The 22,628-nt window shown below is 54.7% G+C and overlaps 1 protein-coding gene across 6 annotated transcripts in view; it reads left to right on the top strand.

Annotated features, from left to right (window-relative positions):
* Positions 1 to 22,628, top strand: part of CLIP2 (CAP-Gly domain containing linker protein 2) — a 77,149-nt gene that overhangs the window by 15,163 nt on the left and 39,358 nt on the right. For all 6 annotated transcript variants that reach the window (XM_032604166.1, XM_032604167.1, XM_032604165.1 and 3 more), the window contains exons 2-3: positions 4,346 to 4,536; positions 17,870 to 18,420. In XM_032604166.1, the coding sequence (XP_032460057.1) occupies positions 4,413 to 4,536; positions 17,870 to 18,420 (675 nt within the window). In that variant the 5' untranslated portion in view covers positions 4,346 to 4,412. The remainder of the gene's footprint in view (positions 1 to 4,345; positions 4,537 to 17,869; positions 18,421 to 22,628) is intronic.

Below are 22,628 nucleotides of genomic sequence, written 5' to 3'. Positions count from 1 at the left end.
TATGTGGTTGGAATAGGTGAAGTGAAGCAGGTGGGAGAAAAGGCACAGGCAGAGTCTGGGAGGTGGGAGACGGTCAGGCGAGTGGTAAGGAAATGCAGGGTCATCGGCAGCAAGGCTGGTTGGGGAGCCTCCAACGCCGGACACAGTTATGACGCCTGGTCCCTGTCTCAGAGGGCATATGGGCTAGTGAGGAGTCTAGACCAGCTGCATGAAAAGCTGTGGTGTCAGACGGCCAGCTGGGCTGATCACCACAAGCCACTCAGTCCTGAGGGCTGGGCCCTGAGGAGGTGAGGGGGGCCTCCTGGGCCTCTCATACCCATAAGCCAGCATCATTCATCCATTCAAGTGTTTTCCTGAGCACCTATAGGCACCAGGCATCCCATCAGTGCTGAGGATATCACAGTAAACAGACTCAAGTCTTTTCCTTGTGCAGTAGAGAAAAACAAAGCCGGGGAGGGCTGGAGAGGGGTTGTAATCTTCGAAGGGGACGTTGGAGCAGATAATTGGAGGAGATGAGCAACACACTGGATATTTGAAGGAAAAGCATTCCAGGCAGAGGGAACAGCATGTGCAAAGGCCCTGAGGCTGGAGTGTGCTTAGTGTGAGCTAGTGTGACTGGAGTGGAGTGGGTGAGGGAGGGCCTTGGAGGTGGTGAGGAGGGCCTTGAAGCCCATCACACTACTAGGGGGAGCCTTCAGGGATTTCTTTTTTTTTGGCTGCGTTGGGTCTTCATTGCTGCACGCAGGCTTTCTCTAGTTGTGGCGAGCGGGGGCTTCTCATTGTGGTGGCTTCTCTTGCTGTGGAGTGCGGGCTTCAGTAGTGTGGCACGCGGGCTCTAGAGCACAGGCTCAGTAGTTGTGGCGCATAGGCTTAGTTGGCTCCGCAGCATGTGGGATCTTTCCGGACCAGGGCTCGAACCTGTGTGACCTGCATTGGCAGGGGGATTCTTAACCACTGCACCACCAGGGAAGCCCAGGGATTTCATTTTTTATAGAATTTTTTTTTTAAGTTGAGATCTAATTTACACATTATTAAATCTATCCATTTTAAGTGTACAGTTTGATGACTTTTAGTATAAACATACAGGTGTGTAGCCATCACCACAATCCAGTGTTAGAACATTTCTACCACCCAGAAAGTTCTCTCATGCCTGTTTGAAGTCAGTCCCTGCTCTCAACCCCTGGCAACCGCCGATCTGCTTTCTGTGTCTATAGTTTTGAAATTTCAAATAAGTGGAATCAAACTATATGTAGTCTTTTGGGTCTGGTTTCTTTCACTTAGTATAATGTTTTTGGAGGTTCATCCATATTGTTGCAAATATCAACAGTTGGGTTCTGCATTTGCAGATATGGAGGGCTGACTGCACTATACCATTTTATATGAAGGACTTGGGCATCCTCGGATTTGGGTAACCTCAGGGATCCTGAACCAATTCCCCAAGGATACCAAGGGACAACTGTGTACTATTGTCTAGATGAACTTTGTGTTTATATATTCACCAGTTGATGGACATTTGGGTTATTTCCATGTTTTGGCTATTGTGAATAAGGTCACTATGAACATTTTTTTGTTTGTTTTACAAATGATTGTATGGTTATATGCTTTTATTTCGCTTGGGTGATTGGTTGGGTCATATGGTAGGTATATATTTAACTTTTTTTTTTAAAGATGTTGGGGGTGGGAGTTTATTAATTAATTAATTTATTTTTGCTGTGTTGCATCTTTGTTTCTGTGCGAGGGCTTTCTCTAGTTGTGGCAAGTGGGGGCCGCTCTTCATCACGGTGTGCGGGCCTCTCACTATGGCGGCCTCTCTTGCTGCGGAGCACAGGCTCCAGACGCACAGGCTCAGTAGTTGTGGCTCACGGGCCTAGTTGCTCCGCGGCATGTGGGATCCTCCCAGACCAGGGCTCGAACCCGTGTCCCCTGCATTAGCAGGCAGATTCTCAACCACTGCGCCACCAGGGAAGCCCCTATATTTAACTTTTTAAGCAACTGCCAAACTGGTTTCCAGTGGGGTTGCACCGGTTTTCATTTCCACCAACAATCTGTCCTGACTACTCGACATCCTGATCAGCACTTGATATTGTCGGTTTTTCTGATTTTAGCCGTCCTGATCTGCGTGAAGTGGTATCGCATTGTGGTTTTTTTTTTTTTTTTCCGCATTGTGGTTTTGATCCACATTGCCCTTGTGACTAATGATGTAGGTCATCTTTTCATGTGCTTATTGCTGTTTAGTATCTTCATTGGTGAAATGGGTATTCAAATCTTCTGTTCATTTTTTTATTAGGTCTTATTAGTAAGTTGTAAGGGTTCTTCATATGTTGGTGAATAAATGACCTTTATTAGATATATGATTTGTAGCTTGACCCAAGCCTGACAGCGAGTGACTCCTGGGCCCCAGAATTCCTGGGGTGTCAGGGAGTTGGTCAGGGGATTAGAATGTTGGATTTGGCGGACTCTGGGGGGCAGGCCAAGGCTGGCATACCTCATACGCCCATCAGCGCACCTGGGCATGTAGGTGCCACTACTTTGTGCCTTGCAGGAACTCATTTTCCTTTGCTCTTATGTCTAACCACCCGGTGTGAGGAGCTGATCCTTCCCGTGGCTATGCCAGGACGGTAATAGTGTTGTTGGCTCATCCTGCTGGCTTGGGAGCCTTTCTGGGGACACATATTCCTGCTGTGAGCATTGTGGGTTGGCCTCTGTATTAGTCAGAACTTCTTTGGTTGCAAGTGACAGTGTCCCTCAAAGAGAATTAGGCAAAAAGACATAACAGTGCCTGTGTGTATCCGGATTTGTTGGCTGATGTAAGTGAAGGGCTCAAGTGACCAGCTTCAGGTTCAGCTGGATCCAGGCCCTCCAAATCCTGGGACTTAGCTCTGCTTTCTCTGTGTTGGCATTGTTCCCTGGCAGTCTCTTCTGTGTAGTAATCCTGCAGCTCCTGGCTTTCATCCCACACCTAGACAGCCCCAGAACAAGAAGAGCACCTTTTCCTAAAGGTTCCAGCCGGAGTCCAGGCCCTGATGCTCCTTGGGTCACATGATCTTCCTTCAGCTAACCATGGGGCTCTGGCCAGGCCTGGGTCATGTGTCCACTCTAGGTGTGGGGATTGGGGGTCAGCTCATGTAAGTCATATGGCTCAAGAATGGAGAAAAGGGTTCTCTAAAAAGGAATAATATTCTGTGACCATGAGTGGGATGAGGATACGGCTGGACGGGCGAAGGGTGCGGCATCCCCTACTGCATGAGTTTGATGTCCAGAAGGCACTAATGTCCCCTGTTCCCGAGGTCCTGAGGGGGTGATGCTTTCTCCCAAAATCCTCTGTCCGTCCGCTGTGCTCTGCATCCCCTCTCCCCACCGGACAGTGTGCTCCCCTAGGTGGAGGACGCATCCTGCCTGCGGCTCTGGGGCAGGACAGGGCCTGGCCTATGGTGAGCCCTACATGAATACCTAGTAGAAGAGAGGGTGTGCACACAAGACAGTGGGGGAGTAGGGGATGTGGGCCTGTCCTTTCTGCCTCTCCCCCAACTCCCCTGCAGCCAGTCCCATCTTTCTGTCACCTGGTACCCTGAGCTGATCACCATGGAGATTGGGGGCTTCCCCTCTCAGGAATCCCCTTTGTCAAACACTAGTGCCCTATTGGCCACATGCATCGCATCTTTCTCTGCTTAGTCATGAAAGCAGGGAGCTGTAATCGCGGGAGGGCAGACTGAGGGCACAGCAAGTCCGTCCTGGCAGGGGGTTGAGGCAGGTGTAAGCTCCTCTGTGTGTGTGTCCCCGCACCTGGGGTGGAGTGGGTGAGTGCTGGATGGTGAACCCAAAGCTGGCGTATGGCCTGTGTGGTGAGGCTGGTTGATTAAACTAGATGTTGCTTTGTCCAGCCTGCATTGAGGGATGTGAGCTGTTGGCTGGTCCTACAGGGTCTGGGGGCCACTGGAGAGTGACCCACTGGGTTGCCCATGCATGTCAGAATCTGCTGGCCAGTGCTGTGTGGTGACAGCTGCATTCAGCTGTTGGTGGCCGTGCTGAGCTGCACGGTCCTGCTAAGGGGCTGCTGGGGTTAATACAGCCTGTGCTGCAGACCCCTGAGCCGGCTTCTCCCGATTTTCACCTCCTGGGTCCCAGATGTAAGAGAGAGTGTGTGCCCGACCCAGAGTCTGGCGGACTGGAACACGTGTCCTGGCAGCGCCACCGCCATGCTGGGCCCACGCCTGCAGCCACTTCCCTGTACCTCAGTTTCCCTATCTAGAAAATGGGGATGACCATGGTCCCTGCCTCACGGGGCCAGGGGTGCTCTGCCATCTGGTGACGTTGTGATGTGATCCCTCCTGTTCTCTGCCCACAGGTGAGTGACGATGGCAGAGAGCACGTGACCTGCACAGACCCTTCTCTGCCCACCGAGTGGCACCACCATGCAGAAGCCCAGCGGCCTGAAGCCCCCCGGCCGCGGGGGGAAGCACTCAAGTCCCATGGGCCGGACGTCCACTGGATCAACCTCGGCCTCTGCCACTGTGACGGCCACTGGCTCCAAGGAAGGTGCGCAGGGCCAAGGGTGGAGCGGGGGTGGGTAGTGGTTCTTCCGGAAGAGCCAAGGGAACTTGGGCTGCTCCCTGACCAGCCTGGAGGCCAGCGGTTCCCAGAAGTTCTTCTTGATGTCTGACCACATCCCTTTGAAAATTAACGGGCAGGGACACATGCTTTATGTGCAATTGTTCCTTTTCACGCTCCTCCAAATTTGGGAGGCGGTACCACTGTTGGCTTCCCTTAGGGATGAGGAAATAGAGGCCCAGGGAGGCATGGCAACTTGCCCACGTCACTCAGCCTGGGAAACACAGCCCGATTCAAACTCCAGCCTCTGCCAGCCTCCCTGCCCCCACTCATTCCCCTTCCAGGGTCTGAAATGATCCCCATCTTCCCAGCAGCTTTCTTGTCTACCACCCAGACCTATGCCCTTTGAGCTTTACTTGTGTAACCTGTAGTCCTCCTGCTGGTGGGCAGAGGGTTCCTGGCAGGGCAGGGGTAAGGCCAGGTGCTTGGGCTGGATGCACCAGCTCTGAAGGCAGATGGGTTGAGGACAGCTGTTAGCTATTGGCTTTTTCTAGTGATAAAAAGTAAGAGAGTCCACTCTGTAATATTTGGAAAGTTTGATGTAGGGGTAAAATTGCCTATAATCTTCCCTAGAGGTAACTCTTACTATTTTGGTTTATATCCTTTCACTTTTTTTTTAAAATATATATCTTTGCAATCATGCTGCATATACAACTTGAAAATCTGCTTTTTTATTTATTTTTGGCTGCATTGGGTCTTCTTTGCTGCACGCGGGCTTCCCTCTGGTTGCGTCGAGCGGGGGCTACTCTTGGTTGCGGTGCACGGGCTTCTCATTGCGGTGGCTTCTCTTGTTGCGGAGCTTGGGCTCTAGGTGCGCGGGCTTCAGTAGTTGTGGCACGTGGGCTCAGTAGTTATGGCTTACGGGCTGTAGAGCACCGGCTCAGTAGCTGTGGCACATGGGCTTAGTTGCTTCCCAGCATGTGGGATCTTCCCGGACCAGGGCTCGAACCCGTGTCGCCTGCACTGGCAGGTGGATTCTTAACCACTGCGTCACCAGGGAGGCCCTCTTATTTTTCACTTTGGTAAGTAATGCTGTGATGAACATCTTTGGCACAAATTCCCACTTTGACGACACTCCAGCCAGCAGGGTAAGACAGGGTCCATCTCATCTGATTGGCATAGAAGTTTGGAGAGGCAAAACCAGTCACAGGCCAGACTGGGCAATCTGGGCCCTGGGTAGGGTCAAGTGAAGTTTGAGCCAAAGGCACGGGCAGTTGACAGAACCAGGTCCCTGAGAAAGCCAGACAGCTAGCATGGAAAGGTGAGGAAGATGTGTCATGTGGCCCGTGGACTGCCCTGCCTGGTACAGGCTCGTGTGGAGGCCCAGACAACCCCTTTCAAGGTGGCAAATCCTCCTTTCCTCATTTCTGAGCCTCAGAAGAACCTAGGCGGTGGGGGGGGGGGGGGCGGGGGAAACAAGGGGAAAAGGCTGTTCCAGGTGAGGGAACAAGTAACGGAAGGACCCTGAGGCAGGAATGGATTGTTTGTTAAAAAAGAGAAAGAAGACAGGTCTGGGTAAAGAGGAGTGTGAAATGAGGTTGGGGAGGGCGGCAGAGGCAGGTGGTGAAGGGCAGGGGGACTGGGTTTGTTTTAAGTGTGATGGAAGCTGTTGGAGGATGTTAGCAAAGGTCGTCTGGTGGTGTTGGCATTCCTCAGGCCACCAGGCAGAGGGCGGGTTGCGGGGGTTAAGAGCGGGGCTGGGGAGACTGGTGAGGAGGCATGTGGTCACCCGGGTGAAGATGTTTGTACTCACTTCCAGGGCTGTGGGAGGTGAAGGGGCTGACCACCATGGGTGGGCTGCAGGGAAGACTTCCTGGAGGAAGTGTGAGTGAGCTCAGCCTTAAGGAAGGAGGGAGTGTATGTAAGTGTGGAGGAGGAGGACGATGTGGGGCCTGGAGACAGAGCATGGGCAGAGGCACCAAGTGGGCCTAGTGGTCTAGAGCAGGTGGGAGTTGTATATCCCACTGGCTGGAGAAGGGCTCCAGCCAGGCTTGGCCCTGACCCTCTTCTCCACTGGAGAGAGCCCCTAGCACCTTCTGGATTCTTTCCTCATTGCCTCCTCTCTGATCCAGAGGGCCTGAGTTCTGGCTCTGATCCAGCTCTAATGTTCCTCCTGTGTGACCTTGGAAGCATTACTTAACCTCTCTGAGCCACAAATGGGATAATGTCGTTTCTCTCAGGGAATCAAGCGAGTTAATAAATGAGAAGTGCCTGCAGGCACAAGACTCATTAAAGAGTAATTTCTTTTCCTTTCATCCCTCCATAATCTCATTACAGAAAAATTTGAGTGATAAAAGAAGGAACTCCCATTACCCCTCCATTTAACCTAATCACAGCCACCGCTGTGACATATTCCTTCTGGTCTTTTCCTGTTCACATGTTGTTGTTTCAAGCAGTTAAGTCATGGGTTGTATCCAGACTTGCATCCTACTGCTTCACATTTGGTTGCGTTCTATGGGAAGTGCCCCCCCGCCCCCGTGCTACGGCAGTGTCCTCTTTGCCATCATTTTGAATGGCTACATCCTGGTCTCTCGAGGGAAGGGGAATGGACCACACTGTGTGGCCTGCTCATTGCCTCCTGGTCACACCGCACGGTGGTCTGGGGGCCGCTGAGGGTGGGGCCTGGGTGGTCTGACTCTGCCTGGACCCCAACCCCGCAGGGCTGTTCCCGTGCCGGGAGAGGAGGTGACGCTCCATGAATGCCCGATTGATCACAGAGACATGCCCCCGGCCGAGGGACACGGTGGCGGCAAAAGGCTGCAGCTGCGGTTGGTGCTGCCCTCCTTCCCGCTCTGACACCTGCTGCCTTTGCAGGTCTGAGAGAGACAGACCCCCGGGCTGGGGGAGGGAGCAGAGAGCCGGGAGCAGTTGGCCAGGGCAGTGGAGCCCTGTGACAGGGGAAGGGAGGTTTCTGCGGCCCAGAGCTGCTTTCGTCCCTGCTCCAGGTCTCATAACAAGAGTCCCAGCAGAGGCGGGATGTGTGGCAGCAGCAGGGGAGGACGGTGGCCCCATTCCTGGCCCACAGGCTCCCTCACCCACCCCATGGAACTGGCCATCAGCTCTCCGAAGTGCTGGAGGCGCCCACCCCCATGGGAGGCTGGGAGGCTGGGACTCCGGAGGTGGGTGCTGGAGCACCAAGAGAGGGTCTGGCAGAGGCTGGAGCCTGGTGGTGGCTGGAGGGGGGCAGTTGCTCTGGGAATCGGGGCAGTGGCAGCCTCCCAAAGCATGAGCTCAGCCTCTGGGCAGAGGATCTGCCAAGGGTCAGGCCTGGGCTGATGCCTCCGCCCCACCCGGCCTTTGTCGGTTCCCAGAGCCGCAGGACCAGAGGGGCCGTGGGAGGGGGTCTCTTATACCAGGAGGTGTCCCAGAGGTGGTCAAAGCAGGTGCACGGGAAGGCGGTCTGGGACCCACCAGTGGGCCAAAACCTGGGTGGGGCCTCTAGGTCAGGGGCAGCCCAGCCAGATGGGATGGACCCCCTGGAGGCTGCTTCAGATCAGGCAGTCGGGGCGGGGGAGGGGGTCCTCACTCAGGAGGTGACACTGGCGTGAAGATCTTAGTGACAAGCAGGAACCCGCAAGGTCAGGGAAAGGGCATCCAGGCAGAGGCAGTAGTGGCTACAAAAGTCCTGAGTCTTGAGACCTCTAAGGACGGGGATGGATGGAGAGCGGCTTGAGAGGCCTGGGGAGGGTTGTGAATGGGCCAGGGCAGGAGTGGCGACCGGAAGGGAGTTGGGGAGCTGTGACCCAGGCCGCCTGGGGGTTGGGAGCCTATCCTGGGCCTGAGGAAGATGTTGGGGGAGCTCAGGTCTCCGGGCTGGTGGCCCAAGATGCTGCTGGGGTTAGGCCTTCCATTTGGGTCAGGAACAGCCGCTGGTGGCCGGGCAGGTCCAACACTGCTGGGCAGTCGTAGGAACCACGGCAGGCTGTGCATAGGAGCCCTTAGTCCTTCCCGGGGTCTGCTTCTGAGCCTCAGGTGGGGGCGGGCCAGGCTAGGCCGTGGGTGTCCCTCTTGGGACAAGAAGGGCTGGCTGCAGGGACCTGGGGAGGGCTCTAGGGACAGGGACAGACCATAGGCCACTGTGAGGTCCCTCTGCCCTTGCCCCCCACTGGGGCAGGAGGACCCTTGGAGGGCCTCTCCCACCCCTTGCCCTGTGGTCCAGCCCCAGAGATTTCCCATCTAGGAGGGACAGCGTTTGACACTTGTGTGTCACAAGCCGGCCCTGCAGCAGGTGTCTTATCACATTTCTTTCTCATTAACAACTGAGTGAGAGAACTGCTCTTCTGTCCATTTGAAAGATGACAGAACTGAGGCTTGGAGGTCTCAGCTGAGTTGCTTAGAGTTACAGGGCCAGAGGGTAGCAGGGCTGGGCTTGGTGTAAAGCTGGTTCAGGCTGCTGGTACCTGCTGCCCCCAGGGTTGAGGCAGCTGCGGTGGCTGGACTCCTGAGTCCACTGCTACACTCTGCTCAGGCACCGGCTAGATGGGCGGGGCTGGAGGAGCCATCTGTTCTCGTTAGGTTGGTCACGGCTATCCCCCAGTGTGCCTGTGGCCTTTGCACACGTGGGGGACCCAGGACACAGGAGGTCGAGGACACGTGTGCATGGGCGTCCCCCTCAGAAAAGCAGCGGGCCACTTGGGGCAGGGTCCACTTCCTATATGTTGATCTCCCCCAAGGGGCCCAGAGCTTTGAAGTTCTGGCTTATTGAGCTGGGGCCCGGGTGCTCCCACACCCTGTGGGTGCTCCAGACATGGAAGCCAGCCTGACGTGCCCGGGGTGGGGTGTCCCACAGAGCTTCACAGCTGGCCTCTAGTCCTAGACACTGACCCCACTCCACTCCACCCGCGGAGGTTAGTGTCTTTCACCTTGATCCCCATGCTCCCTACGAGGGTAGGTGGCTTCATCCCCGTTTTAACTGACCTGTCCCAGATGCTGCGCAAACCTGGGCAGAACCGGACCAGCTGCCAGCCCTTGCTCCTGCACAGCTAGCCCTGGCTCCAGGCGGCACTCACCCCCTTCAAGGTCAGCTCTCCTGCTCTCCTCCTCTGACCACATCCTGAACTTTTTAATGGCATCAGGATGGGGAAAGCCAAGCTGAGCTTTTCTGTGGCTGGGCTGCGGATGGGCGGGGGGCAGGGCAGCCTCCTAATGTTCCTGACGACGCCCAGAATCGATCGGGAATGGGGGCGGTGGGGGGGGAGCTGGGGGGAGCAGGGGCCCAGCTGCCAGCGCCCGCCCGCCTGCCTGCCTGCCGTGGCTGGCGTGGCTGTAGCAGGGTTTCTCCATGGGAAGCTGGCTCTGCTCCTTCCAGGGTAAGCCTCCCGCATCTTTTTCTCCCTGGGGCCTCAGCTGAGTCTGCTGGGTAGGGGCTCTTTCCCCCTGGTTTGGGAGTAAGGGGAACAGAAGGGGGCTTCTGAGTTCCCTTTGGCTCAGGAAGGACGCTGAGCAATCCTTGGGACTGGGGCCCGCCCCGGAACGGCCTGGTAGAGGGTCCCTTCTGCGGGGATGGATGGCTGGAGACGGCGTAGCAGGGGAGATGCCGGGCCTGTGGTGGCCACAGGGGGCGGGCCCTGCCTTGGTCAGAGTGGGTTGGGAGGGGTCTTTCCAGAGACCATATGGGCGGGGTGCTGTCAAGGGACTGACCGGGCTGGGGGGCTCACGGTGGGAAAGCTGGCGCCCTTGAGGAATGCTCTAGAGACCCCATCCCTTCCTTTGGACCTCGGTGTTGAGTCCCTGCCAGGAGAGCCGGGATCTTAGAGCAGAAAGCTGCTTTGGGGTTTGTGGGGCATTTATGTATGTTGCATTGGGGCCACCAAGGAGGGGGGGTCAGGGTCGTGGCCAGGGTATATTTCAGCCCCATTTTGGGGCCCCGGGGATGGAGAGGGGGTCTGTGTGGACCCCACCTCCCAGGGCTTGTCTTCTGGGTGGGGTGCAGACGTGTACCCTGGCAGCCTGGGTGGCAGGCTGTGCCAATCAGGGAAGAATGGAGTTCCGTGGGGTGGCAGTGCCAGTGAGGGGTGGTGGAGCTGGCCTGATGGGCAGGCAGGGTTTCCTTAGGCGACACAGAGAAAAAAATGCTATAATTTTAGGCCAGAGTGACCGTGTACTGCCTGAGACAGCCCTAGTTTATGCTTGTGGTCTTGGCATGATACTATATTAATAGCACCTCTTTTCTCTCCACCGTGTCTAGTTTTGGATTATAAATTATGTAGTCAACTTATTTATAGCCCTTCCTAAGTCATCACACTGCTCTTTTGCACATTAAAGGCTCTGACAAGTCCTGCAGCAAAGTAACCTTAACTTTGCTTAAGCCCCTGTTCCTCAAGTTGTTTGAATTTGGAGATTAAGGTGTTGTTTTCATGATACTTATTAACATCTTGTTGAACTATGTTCTATGGAACATTTATAGATACGCTTTTTTTCCCTCTGGCTTTCAGGGGCAAAGGGCCAACTTCATCATGCTCCTTGGTGCATGTCATATCATCACTGTGGGTCCCTCCAAGGCCCCTCTTGTGGGTTTTTTTTTTTTTTTTTGCGGTACACGGGCCTCTCACTGTTGTGGCCTCTCCCGTTGCGGAGCACAGGCTCCGGACGCGCAGGCTCAGCGGCCATGGCTCATGGGCTCAGCCGCTTCGCGGCATGTGGGATCTTCCCAGACCGGGGCATGAACCAGTGTCCCCTGCATCGGCAGGTGGACTCTCAACCACTGCGCCACCAGGGAAGCCCAAAATTAAGTACATTCTATTAAAAACATAGGTAATAAATATTCAAAACTCATGACTTCTAGTGGTTCTCCTAGTAGTGTTTATACCACTACTACTACTATTTTACTACTGGTAAAAAAGCTACTATTTACTACTAGTAAGATTTTGTAGCATCTGTGTTCTTTTTGTTTTGTTCTGTTATTTATTTATTTATTTATGGCTGCATTGGGTCTTTGTTGCTCCCATGGGCTTTCTCTAGTTGCAGTGAGCAGGGGCTACTCTTCATTGAGGTGCACGGACTTCTCACTGCAGTGGCTTCTCTTGTTGCGGAGCATGGGCTCTAGGCGTGCAGGCTTCAGTAGTTGTGGTGTACGGGCTTAGCTGCTCCATGGCATGTGGGATCTTCCCGGACCAGGGATCAAACCCGTGTCCCCTGTATTGGCAGGCGGATTCTTAACCACTGCGCCACCAGGGAAGTCCCCAGCATCTGTGTCTTTGAGGTTATTTACTCTACGTTGGAAATACTATATATAATCTCTTCCCAATTCTGTGTTCAGTGGCATCATGCTGGTAGCTTGAGATGGATCATGGTGGGAGAATTTACACTGTGGAAATTGGCAAAGGCTACAAAATCAGGGTTATTATTATTATTTTCTCTTGGAGAACTAGTTAAGCCTTTCCCAGCACAGCACTGGCTGGAATATAGGTGGAGAGGTAGTGGATGGAGACCACCCCATCGGAGAGGACCACCAGTGTGGGCCAGGGTGGAGGACTGGGGAGGCCCCAGTCCTGTCACAGGAACAGGGAGCCTTGAGAGGAGCATGGACAGCAGGGCCAGGCACCACAAGGCCGGGAAGGGCCCCCTGCAGTGCAGTGAGGCATCCTTGCAGGAGAAGTTTCCAGAGCGGGGAGGGGTCAGGAGCTGAGGGTCAGAGAGGGACTGGGAAGCAGAGTTTTATTAGGGCATGGAACCGTTTCCTTTTAGACACCTCTGGATGGAAAAATACCAACTGCAGGAAGAGCAGAGGACCGAGTAATATGTGACTACAGCCTGGCTTGTGTTTTTGACTTTTAAGTACTATACACACACACACACACACACACACACACACACACACACACACACCCCTACATGCACAGGGTAAAGCGTGGAAAAACACACACCAAGATGTTAACTGTGATTATGTTTATATGATGGAACTATAGATCCTTTTCTTTTTCTTTTTTCTTTTCTTTTTTTTTTTTTTGTGGTACGCGGGCCTCTCACTGTTGTGGCCTCTCCTGTTGCGGAGCGCAGGCTCAATGGCCATGGCTCACGGGCCCAGCCGCTCTGCGGCGTGTGGGATCTTCCCGGACCGGGGCACGAACCCGTGTCCCCTGCATCGGCAGGCGGACTCTCAACCACTGCGCCACCAGGGAAGCCCAGGTCCTTTTCATTTTTTTAATCAGTAACTATGTTTAAAAATTTTTCTGCACTGGACATGAATGATCTATGTAAGAAACATTTAGAGAGAGAAAAGCTTGTTTGCTGGGAAGGAGAATGGGTGACAGCAGGAGGGGGCGAGGTGAGGGAAGCTGTTTTGTGGGCCAGGGAGGTATTCATGCCACCCGTGGGCTCGGACCTCTGTCGGAGGGCCATCGCGGGGAGAGGAGAGAGGTGGCGGGGAGGCGGGTCCCAGGGAAGACCAAAGCGGGATGGAGGTTTGCTTCTAAAAGGAGAAGAGGGTTCTTAGCTTTCCTCTGGAAACACAGGGAAAATGGGAAGGGCTCAGGGAGGTACAAAGGCGGAAGGGAGACCAGGTGAACCGGAAACTGCCTGGAGTGAGCCTCAGATTCCTTGACTGAAGAAATGGGAGCGACGTCCTGCAGCTCGGATTGTTGACTGTTCCGTGCACCCAGCACAGAGCCGGTGTGGGCCCCAGTTCTGAGCCGGCAGTGCAGTGCAGCTTGCATGGAGGGCCTGCTGTGGGGAACCAGGCTGGGTGCTGGAGAGGAAACAGCCCGTGTGAGCTTCCATTTCAGTCTGGAGGCAGACATACACAGGTGAAGACGGGGTAAATCTCTTGAAGAATGAAGTGAGTAGAGGGTGCTGCAAGTGGGTGCGCTTTTAGGTGAAGCAGTCAGGGAAGGCTGCTCTGAGGAGGTGAGGGAACGAGCCCTGTGACTGTCAGGGCAGAGGTTCTGGGAGGTGCTCCCAACTCTGTTTGCAATGAGCCCTCTCTCCCCAACCCCAGGGCCCCGTGGACCTTGGTGCCTTCCTGCCAGGCAGAAGGCCGGCTGAGTTGTAGCTGCGGTCCTGGTGTTCCCCCCACCGCTTTGCTGGGCCCACTTTGACACTGGGTGCTCAACGAATGGGGTCCCTGGTGGCTGAGATTCAGCAGGTATGAAAAATGCCTGTCTCCGCTTCCCAGGCAGGGCAGGACCAAAGCCCTTGCGGAAGCAGGGGAGGATGCGCTCTCATCTGGGCACCTCCCACCACCCCCGCCTTGAGCGCCCCCCGCTCACGTTGGAACAGGCCACCAGCTGCTGTCACTCCACACCATGTCCTTTAGCCCTTTTTATCAAAGTTCTACTTTGAACTTGAAATCAGCAGTCAATTCCCTTGTGCCTGGTGTCTGGGGAAGGGTCAGGTGCTGGCATGAGGTTTAAGTCTGTTGCTGCCCTTTGCTTTCTTGGGGCTTTGCCGAGCCGCTGCTGGTCCATGTGGGAACTAGGAGGGCGGGGAGGCCCAGGCCCTGCCCTCAGGGAGCCTCCAGAACCACCCCAGAGGCTCAGCCCATCAGCCAGGTCTCTTAGCTCTGATGACACACCCCCTCCTCTGGGAGAAGAGGTGGGGCTTGTAGCATGTCAGTGCTGGCCAGTACCTTAGCAATTTCTGACCTCGCCCTTTGTTGCCCCATGGGGAAGCTGAGGCCCAGATATGGGAAGGGGCTCGGCCAGGCCCAGCCAGTGCGTTACTAACGGCTCCCTGGAGGGAAGGGGGCTCTAGTGGGGTTGCCACACTTTCCCCAGCTCAGGCGGCTGCAAGCTGCCCCGGGTGAGCGGGGGAGTGGGTGAAGATTTGTGCCTGTGAGGCTGGAGCACCAAAGAGGAAAAATGCAGCAGAAAACCCAAGTGTGGTCGCCAGGCTCGTGACCTGGATTTTATTTTAGCAGCTGTTCAAACAACTGGTCCCCGGGCCCTGTGACCTCTGGAAGGGGCAGGGGTGGGCAAGAAAGGAGATTACCTGGGGGTCTGCCTGGGCCAGGACAGCTGGGAGGACAGCTGAGTAGGCAGCTTCTTGCCAAGAATAGCCACACTGGGTCCCCCTCGACCTGGGACCCTTCTCTATGCTCTCTGCACAGACAACAGGTAGGGCAGGGTCTCACCTGAGCCATGGCTATTCCGTTAAGCAGACATCACAGAGCCCCTCAGCACGAGGAAGTGTTCTGGAAACGGATATGGGAAGGGCACTGACACCTGCTAGACACCTCCTATGCCTGCCTTACAGGGAAGCTCTGAGCCAGACCAGGTGGGCCTGGCTCCTGCCTGGGTAACTTTGGGCAAGTTTTATAACCTCTGTTTCCTAACCTGCAAGATAAGAATATAATACAGAAAAAGTACCCAGTCCAGGGCATCCCCGGTGGTGCAGTGGTTGAGAATCGGCCTGCCAATGCAAGGGACACGGGTTTGAGCCCTGACCCGGGAAGATCCCACTTGCCGCGGAACAGCTAAGCCCGTGCACCACAACTACTGAGCCTGAGCTCTAGAGCCCACAAGCCACAAGTACTGAGCCCACCTGCCACAACTACTGAAGCCTGCATGCCCAGAGCCCATGCTCCACAACAAAAGAAGCCACGACAATGAGAAGCCCGTGCTCCGTAACGAAGAGTAGCCCCCGCTCGCCGCAACTAGAGAAAGCCCGTGCATAGCAACGAAGACCCAACACAGCCAAAAATAAAAAAAATAAATAAATTTATATATATATAAAAAAAAGTACCCAGTCCATTGAGGGCACGTAGCCTCACTTCATGAATGGTAGCTGCTGTTTTAATGATGATAACCTTGACCCCTCGTTGTCAGCAGGACCCACGGGCTGCTTGGGCAGTGTTACGAGGGACCTGGAACACCATCTAACTTGTGGCTTCCTCCCACTGTGGCTGCTTTTCGGAGCAGGTTTTTTTTTTTTAAGGAACGGGCCCACCTGACCTAGCGGGGTTCCCAGGCCCCGTACTGCTGTGATCCCAGCAGAAGCTCCTTGTAACAGATTGTCCTAGATGAGAACCAGGGACCCGGAGCTCAGCCCAGGCACAGGGAACAGCAGGACGAGGTCGGCTGCTCTGGTGGGGGGTGTGTGTGGTGGGGGCAGAGCCATGGGTCCAAGGTCACCAGAACTTGCTGGAAGCCCTTCTTCTGCCCCCTGATCCTTTTGTGGTTTTAAATTTTTTCTAATCCCTTAGTTTGAGGATCAGTCATTTTCATCCCAGTAAGAACGGTCAGCACTTGTTCACTTGTGTGGCCCAGGCACCGTCCCTAGGGCTTTGTGTCCATCACTGTACAGCAGCCCCGTGGCGGAGGGCAGGTGAGGAGACCAAGGCGGGGCTCCAGGGTCTGCTCCCTCAGCCACTGTGGCCTCCACCTTGTGAGATCTCAGGGGTGGAAGAGAAGAGCCTTGGGGACACCCCCCACCCCCACCCCCAGGGTCCCACAGAAGGAGAAGGAGACATCCCTCTGCAGGAAGGAGTACAAGATGAGATTGTTCCCTGCTCGAAGGGAACTTTAGGGTTTGGTCAGAGTCTAGGAAACAGGTCCATGCAGAGGAGTCCAAGATTGGGGTGGTTGTAGTTTAGGGCTTGGCATGGCGGGTGCCTTGTGCACATTTCCTGGACGAATGAAAGCGCCCTGCACCAAGAGCCAGGGGCTGATGGCCGGACCTTGGCGCTGCTGCCTCCTGCCTGGGGGGCCTAGATAAAGCACCTGATATCTCCAGGCCTCAGTTTCCTCATCTGTAAAATGGGATCATGGAATCACTTCACAGGGTTAACTGAGGGTCCAATGAGCTACTGTATGTATGTCTGCCTCTTAGCACAGAGCATCAATTCGTGGGTGTGATCACTCTGGTTGTTAATCAAGTTCAGTAGCAAAGCTCACTGATTTCCCAGGAGCCCAGCTCACAGCTGAGAGGGAGCCCCTTGCCCCTCAGTTAGGACGCCCGTCCTGGCTCCCCAGGCCCTGGCTGATCACATGCTTTCCCACCACTACCAGTGCCCCGGAGGGAGAACCTGCCTGCTGGAGCTCGTATGTCAGCCCTGCCCTGGAGTTGTGTGGCTTCCTCATCCTCCGGAAGCTCTGTCCTTCCAGCCTTGAGATAGCATGCAGCCAGGCCTGCGGCCCCAGGCTCCTTGGCCTTGGGTACAAAGAGGATGCTGGTGGAGCCGCTGCCCCTGTGGCCCCTCTACTGGCTACCCATGGAAAGGACCAGAAACACAGGCAACTCTGATAGGGGCATGGCAGTGTCTGCTTGCCTCCTGTCCCCATCTGTATTTGAGAAGTCTGTCAGCCTCTGGAGTAGAGGAGGAAAAGGATGAGTCCTTCCCTGCCTGATACTTGGTCTGGCAGGAAGGAGGGGCAGCCTCCAGACCTTGAGGTATAAATGGGCAGGCTTGCCGGCATCCGCTTGCACAGGAGGCCCTGCGTGGGGCCCAGGAGCCAGACACGCACAAAGCATGGTGGGTTTGAGCTCTGCTTTGTCCTTTTGTGAGCAGGTTGCCCACCCTTCCCTTCTTCTTCTGAGTCTAGAGCACATCAGAGCCCAGGCCTGGGAGGCAGGCCCCCTCCAAGGGTTTGAGTCCCCATTTCTGCTGTGTGGCCTTGGGCGAGGCCCTGGCCTCTCTGAGTCTCAGGGTCATTCTTTCTGTAAAGAGGGGCTGGATTAGGGTACCCAGTTCAGGCCAGAGAGCCTGGAGTTCAGTCCAGCAATGATGTTAAGTGCTTGCTTCCGCCTCCCACCCCCTTCTCCTGGTCTGTGTGCCCTGAGGCTTGGCCTGCAGCTTGGGGACCGGGGAGGAGAGGGAGACTCAGGAGTGGAATAAGAGGGTTTTCTGGCTCCTTCCTTGTTCCGAGATGTCTGTGGTCAGCTGCCAAGGAACAGTAAGGAGCCTTTCGTGGGGCCCAGAACTGGCTGGAGAAGAAGGTGGGGGGCACAGAGATCCCCCCACAAGACCTGAGTCCCACATGGGGCCATGGGCGGCCTCAAAGTAACAGCTGAGGGCCTGAGCCCACCGGGATGCGGAAGTAGCAGCTTGTAACCCTCGGTCATGGGTTCATTCTGCCCTCAATTTCGAGTGACCCTGAGCAGTGGTCCTGAGCTTTTCATCCCTAGAACTTTCCAGAGGGATTGGCAGAGTAGGGAGCCACCCGGGGATGCCTACGGCCCAGGAAGAATGAGACCCGCCCCAGGCCCCACTCCCAGCCCCGCCTGCCTCAGTTTCCCCCCGGCCAGCTGGACTACGCGCTCCTGGGACGGCCGAGGGTCCAGCCCCCACCCGAGCCCTAACCGCCGCCTCTCTCCTCCTCCACAGGCTCCCCCCTGCACAAGCAGGCCTCGGGCCCGCCGGCCGCAGCCCCCGCCGCCCCCGAGAAGCCCGGCGCCAAGGCGGCCGAAGTGGGCGACGAGTTCGTGGGGGACTTCGTGGTGGGCGAGCGCGTGTGGGTGAATGGAGTGAAGCCGGGTGTGGTGCAGTACCTGGGCGAGACGCAGTTCGCGCCGGGCCAGTGGGCGGGCGTGGTGCTGGACGAGCCGGTGGGCAAGAACGACGGCGCCGTGGGCGGCGTGCGCTACTTCGAGTGCCCGGCCCTGCAGGGCATCTTCACGCGGCCCTCCAAGCTGACCCGGCAGCCTGCGGCCGAGGGCTCGGGCAGCGACGCGCACTCGGTCGAGTCGCTGACCACCCAGAACCTGTCGCTGCACTCGGGCACGGCCACGCCGCCGCTCACCAGCCGCGTCATCCCCCTGCGGGAGAGCGTCCTCAACAGCTCCGTCAAGACCGGCAACGAGTCGGGCTCCAACCTCTCCGACAGCGGCTCTGTGAAGCGGGGTGACAAGGACCTGCGCCTGGGAGACCGTGTGCTGGTGAGTCCCCCCAACCCAAGCACTCCACCCCATGTAAGTGAGCTGGATCCCCGGGACTGGGCAGGGTGGGGGACCCACAGGGCTCGGGTGGGGTCCAGGCTGGGGCACCCGCTCCTGGTCAGAACCACAGAGTGACCAGGGAGACGGGTAAAGTGGGTACCCTGGAGACTGTCACTGTGTGACCCTGGACAAGTGTCTTAACCTTCCTGGGCCTCGGTCTTCCCATCTGTAAAATGAGAACTTTAATAGTACCTGCCTTGTGGGTTGAAATGTGTGAATACATGTTAATGCCTTTAGACAGTGCCTGATACTTAGTGCCCTCAAAATGTTAGCTGTCATTGATATTATCCATTGATCCAGCCCACCAGCGTGGATGTGCCAGGATTATACTGGAAAAGGCTCGGGACCAGAGTGCTCAAGACCCTTGGCCCTCCACTTCCTAGAGTAATGAAAATAAAAACAAACAAATGGGACCTAATTAAATGTAAAAGCTTTTGCACAGCAAAGGAAACCATAAACAAAACGAAAAGACAACCCACAGAATGGGAGAAAATATTTACAAACGAACCAACCGACAAGGGATTAATCTCCAAAATATACAAACAGCTCATGGAGTCAATATCAAAAAACAAACAACCTATTGAAAAAAAGGGCAGAAGATCTAAATAGATGTTTCTCCAAAGAAGACATACAGATGGCCAAAAAGCACATGAAAAGATGCTCAACATCACTGAGAGATGTTGAGATGTTATTAGAGAAATGCGAATCAAAACTACAATGGGGTATCATCTCACACGGCTCAGAATGGCCATCATCAAAAAGTCTACAAACAGTAAATGCTGGAGAGGGTGTGGAGGAAAGGGAACCCTCCTACACTGTTGGTGGGAATGTAAATTGGTACAACCATTATGGAGAACAGTATGGAAGTTCCTTAAAAAACTAAATATAGAACTACCATATGATCCAGCAATCCCACTCCTGGGCATATATACAGAGAAAAACATAATTTGAAAAGATACATGCACCCCAGGGTTCACTGCAGCAGTATTTACAATGGCCAAGACATGGAAGCAACCTAAATGTCCATTGACAGAGGAGCAGATAAAAAATATGTGGTACATATATACAATGGAATATTAGCCATAAAAATGAACGAAATAATGCCATTTGCAGCAACGTGGATGGCCCTAGAGATTGTCATACCGAGTGAAGTAAGTCAGACAGAGAAAGACAAATATCATATGATATCGCTTATATGTGGGATCTTTAAAAAATAGTACAAATGAACTTATTTACAAAACAGAAATACAGTCACAGACATAGAAAACAAACTTATGGTTACCAGGGAGGAAAGGGGGGGATAAGTTGGAAGATTGACATATACACACTACTATATATAAAATAAATAACTAATAAGGACCTACTGTATAGCACAGGGAACTCTACTTAATACTCTGTAATGACGAATATGGGAAAAGGATCCAAAAAAGACTGGATGTATGTATATGTATAACTGATTCACTTTGCTGTACACCTGAAACTAACACAACATTGTAAATCACCTATACTCCAATTAAAAAAAAAAAAAAAAGACCCCTGGCCCAAGGTCGGGTGGTTCAGACATCTCATCAGCTCTAACCCCAAGTGGTCAGGCAAGCCGGCTTACAGCCTCACTGAGCTGTCCTTGGGGGTGCCTGGGATCTGAGGGCACCTGCTGGCCATGGCCGCTGCAGGGAAATCAGGCCCAGGTTCGTGCCTTTGCTGCTACTTCCCAGCCGTGTGATGCTGGGTGATTCACTTAACTGGGCCTCATTCCCATTCATTCATCATCTGTCCATTCAGCAAAACGGGCATAGATAACTCCCGTGTGATACTTTCGTTGGGATCATTGAGAAGCTGCTGGCCATGGAAGGGCATCGTAGTTACCAAGGGCTCTGGCTGTACAAGACCTGGGTAGTGTCATGTGAGTGCCCTGTGGGGTGGGAAGTGGAGCCCCTTAGGGTTATTGACCATCCCTGAATGCTCCTCGGGTTGGGAGAGGAGAGAGGTTTAACCCCAGTGTGATCCTGCCTGGAACTCCCCTTGCACCTGCTCGCCCCTCAGGGAGTGAGAGCTGGACGTACTGAGCAGGGGGCGCTCAAGCTGTCACGAGGCAGGCCCTGCTCTGGAAATCTCCGCCAGACTGCAGCCCTTCAGCAGGTTGGCAGACGGGCCCCAGTGACTTCCCAGCCTGAGACTGGGTTGCATCCTGTGGTTCGAAACACCGCTTTCTCCAGGGCGAATCCGTGCCCAGCACTTTCTGCACCTTGTCTCTCTTGGTTCTCCCCACTGCCTTACGCAGTGGGTGTTATCTCCCCATTTTACAGATGAGGAAACTGAGCTCAGCCCTGGAAAACAAGCTGCCCAGGGCCACTCAGCCAGGAGGTGCTGGGCCATCCATTCCTTTATTCACTCATCAACTGTGACTGCCCTGGAAACAGGACATGCTTGGATTCTGGTGGGTTGGGGAGAGGAATTTGAAGGAGGGATTTACTTTCACCTCAAGGATAGAGCCCCACATGCCCCACCCTAGTCCACAGCTTCCCTTGGGTTAGTCCTCCAGCCTGGACCGCTGTGCACAGCCAGGATCCAGCTGGCTCGGCCGACCCTGGGACTTGCTCCTTCTCCCTTGTGCCTTCTATAAACACCTGACACAGCATCTTCCTATCCCCACCCCTCCCTTTAACAAATTATATCCTGGACATGAATGAAGGTAGAGGCCTGAGCTTATACAATTTGAGGACGGGGGCTTTTTAGGAAACAATACAAAAAATACTGCTTTCGCAAATTTTACAAGTCACGTGATCCCATGAATGTATTGTCAGGGCCCTCCCCACCCAGAGCCTCCAGAGAGGCTGGTGTATGTGAGGGGCTCTGATTACCTAAGCTACGTTAGCTTCACCAGCCACAAACCTGCTTCTGACCCGGGTCAAAGGCATGAACAATATTTGTTATGTTTGAACATAAATAACAGAATTTATGTCCGTTAAGTTACGCTGCTCTTCAGTGATACCTCTGGGTCCTGGTGTCATTTGGGCCTCGACACTACCCCAGGAGGTACGTGTACTCGCCAAATAGTCGTGGGCAAGTTGTTTATCCTCTCTCTGCCTCAGTTTCTTCACCTGTAAGATGGGGATAAAAGTTCACCTGCCGGGAATTCCCTGGCAGTCAAGTGGTTAGGACTCTGTGCTTTCACTGCCGGGGCCCAGGTTTGATCCCTGGTTGGGGAACTAAGATCCTATAAGCTGCACAGCATGGCCAAAAAAAAAAGTTCACCTGCTGCATGTGTAGTGTTAGAAGGTGGTCTGGCTCCAAGTAAGCTCTGTGAAGTGTTAGCTGGTATCAGCATTAAAGTCCACGAAGGGTGGGCATTCTCCCTGGGCCATGGGGTCCTGGGCACAGGGAGGGACTGAGCTCGGGGAGCCTCTCTGAGGTCACATAGCGGCTCACGTCGGCCTGCGTGTCCTTGGCTTTCACTGGCCGAGTGCTCGCTGGGAGCGGAGCCTTGTGCCAAGAGCTTTACACACAGAATCCATTTCCTCTTCAACCCTGAGGGGCCCTGGCCCCCGGAGGAACCCCTGGGAGGGTGACACAGGGGGAACAGGCCTGACCTTCCTGGAATAGTGTCACTTAAATACTGGGCATCTTGTCACATGCCTGCCAGAGCGAAACTGGCAGAAGTTTCAGGTGTGGTTTGGAGTTTCCACACTGAGCTGCATGGACTCACCTCTTACTGTCCCAGCTGCCCACGACGCACATGCTCATTGTTCGGTTTTACAGGCTGAGGGTGAGAATCAGGCCTGAGTTTCCCACAGCACCCAGAGTGGAAGTGGCAGAGCTGGGCTGTGCTGCCTTTGTCCTTCCCGCCCTCGGCCCCTCCCCCGCCCCAGGACACACACAGGCGCGCGCGCGCGCGCGCACACACACACACACACTCACACACACAGATAACCTTTCTGGCTAATCCCTGAAATTCCTCCAGCATTGAATCATTCTATTCTGCCCCAACTCCCTCTTCTGAAATCCTCCCTCCCCGAGTGCTCCCGTAGCTCGGACTAGGTGAGTTTGGGGTAGTACTCAAGGATCCTGGGTGTCTGGAGTTGGGGCGCATGGCAGAGGTGGGAGCAGAGAGATGCAATGACTTGTCCAAGGACACGCAGACTTTTAGA

The sequence above is a fragment of the Phocoena sinus genome, chromosome 15 (genome assembly GCF_008692025.1).
Source record: "Phocoena sinus isolate mPhoSin1 chromosome 15, mPhoSin1.pri, whole genome shotgun sequence".
Taxonomy (NCBI): domain Eukaryota; kingdom Metazoa; phylum Chordata; class Mammalia; order Artiodactyla; family Phocoenidae; genus Phocoena; species Phocoena sinus.
Note: the sequence above shows the minus strand (reverse complement) of the source record. Positions and strands in the feature narration are given on the sequence as shown.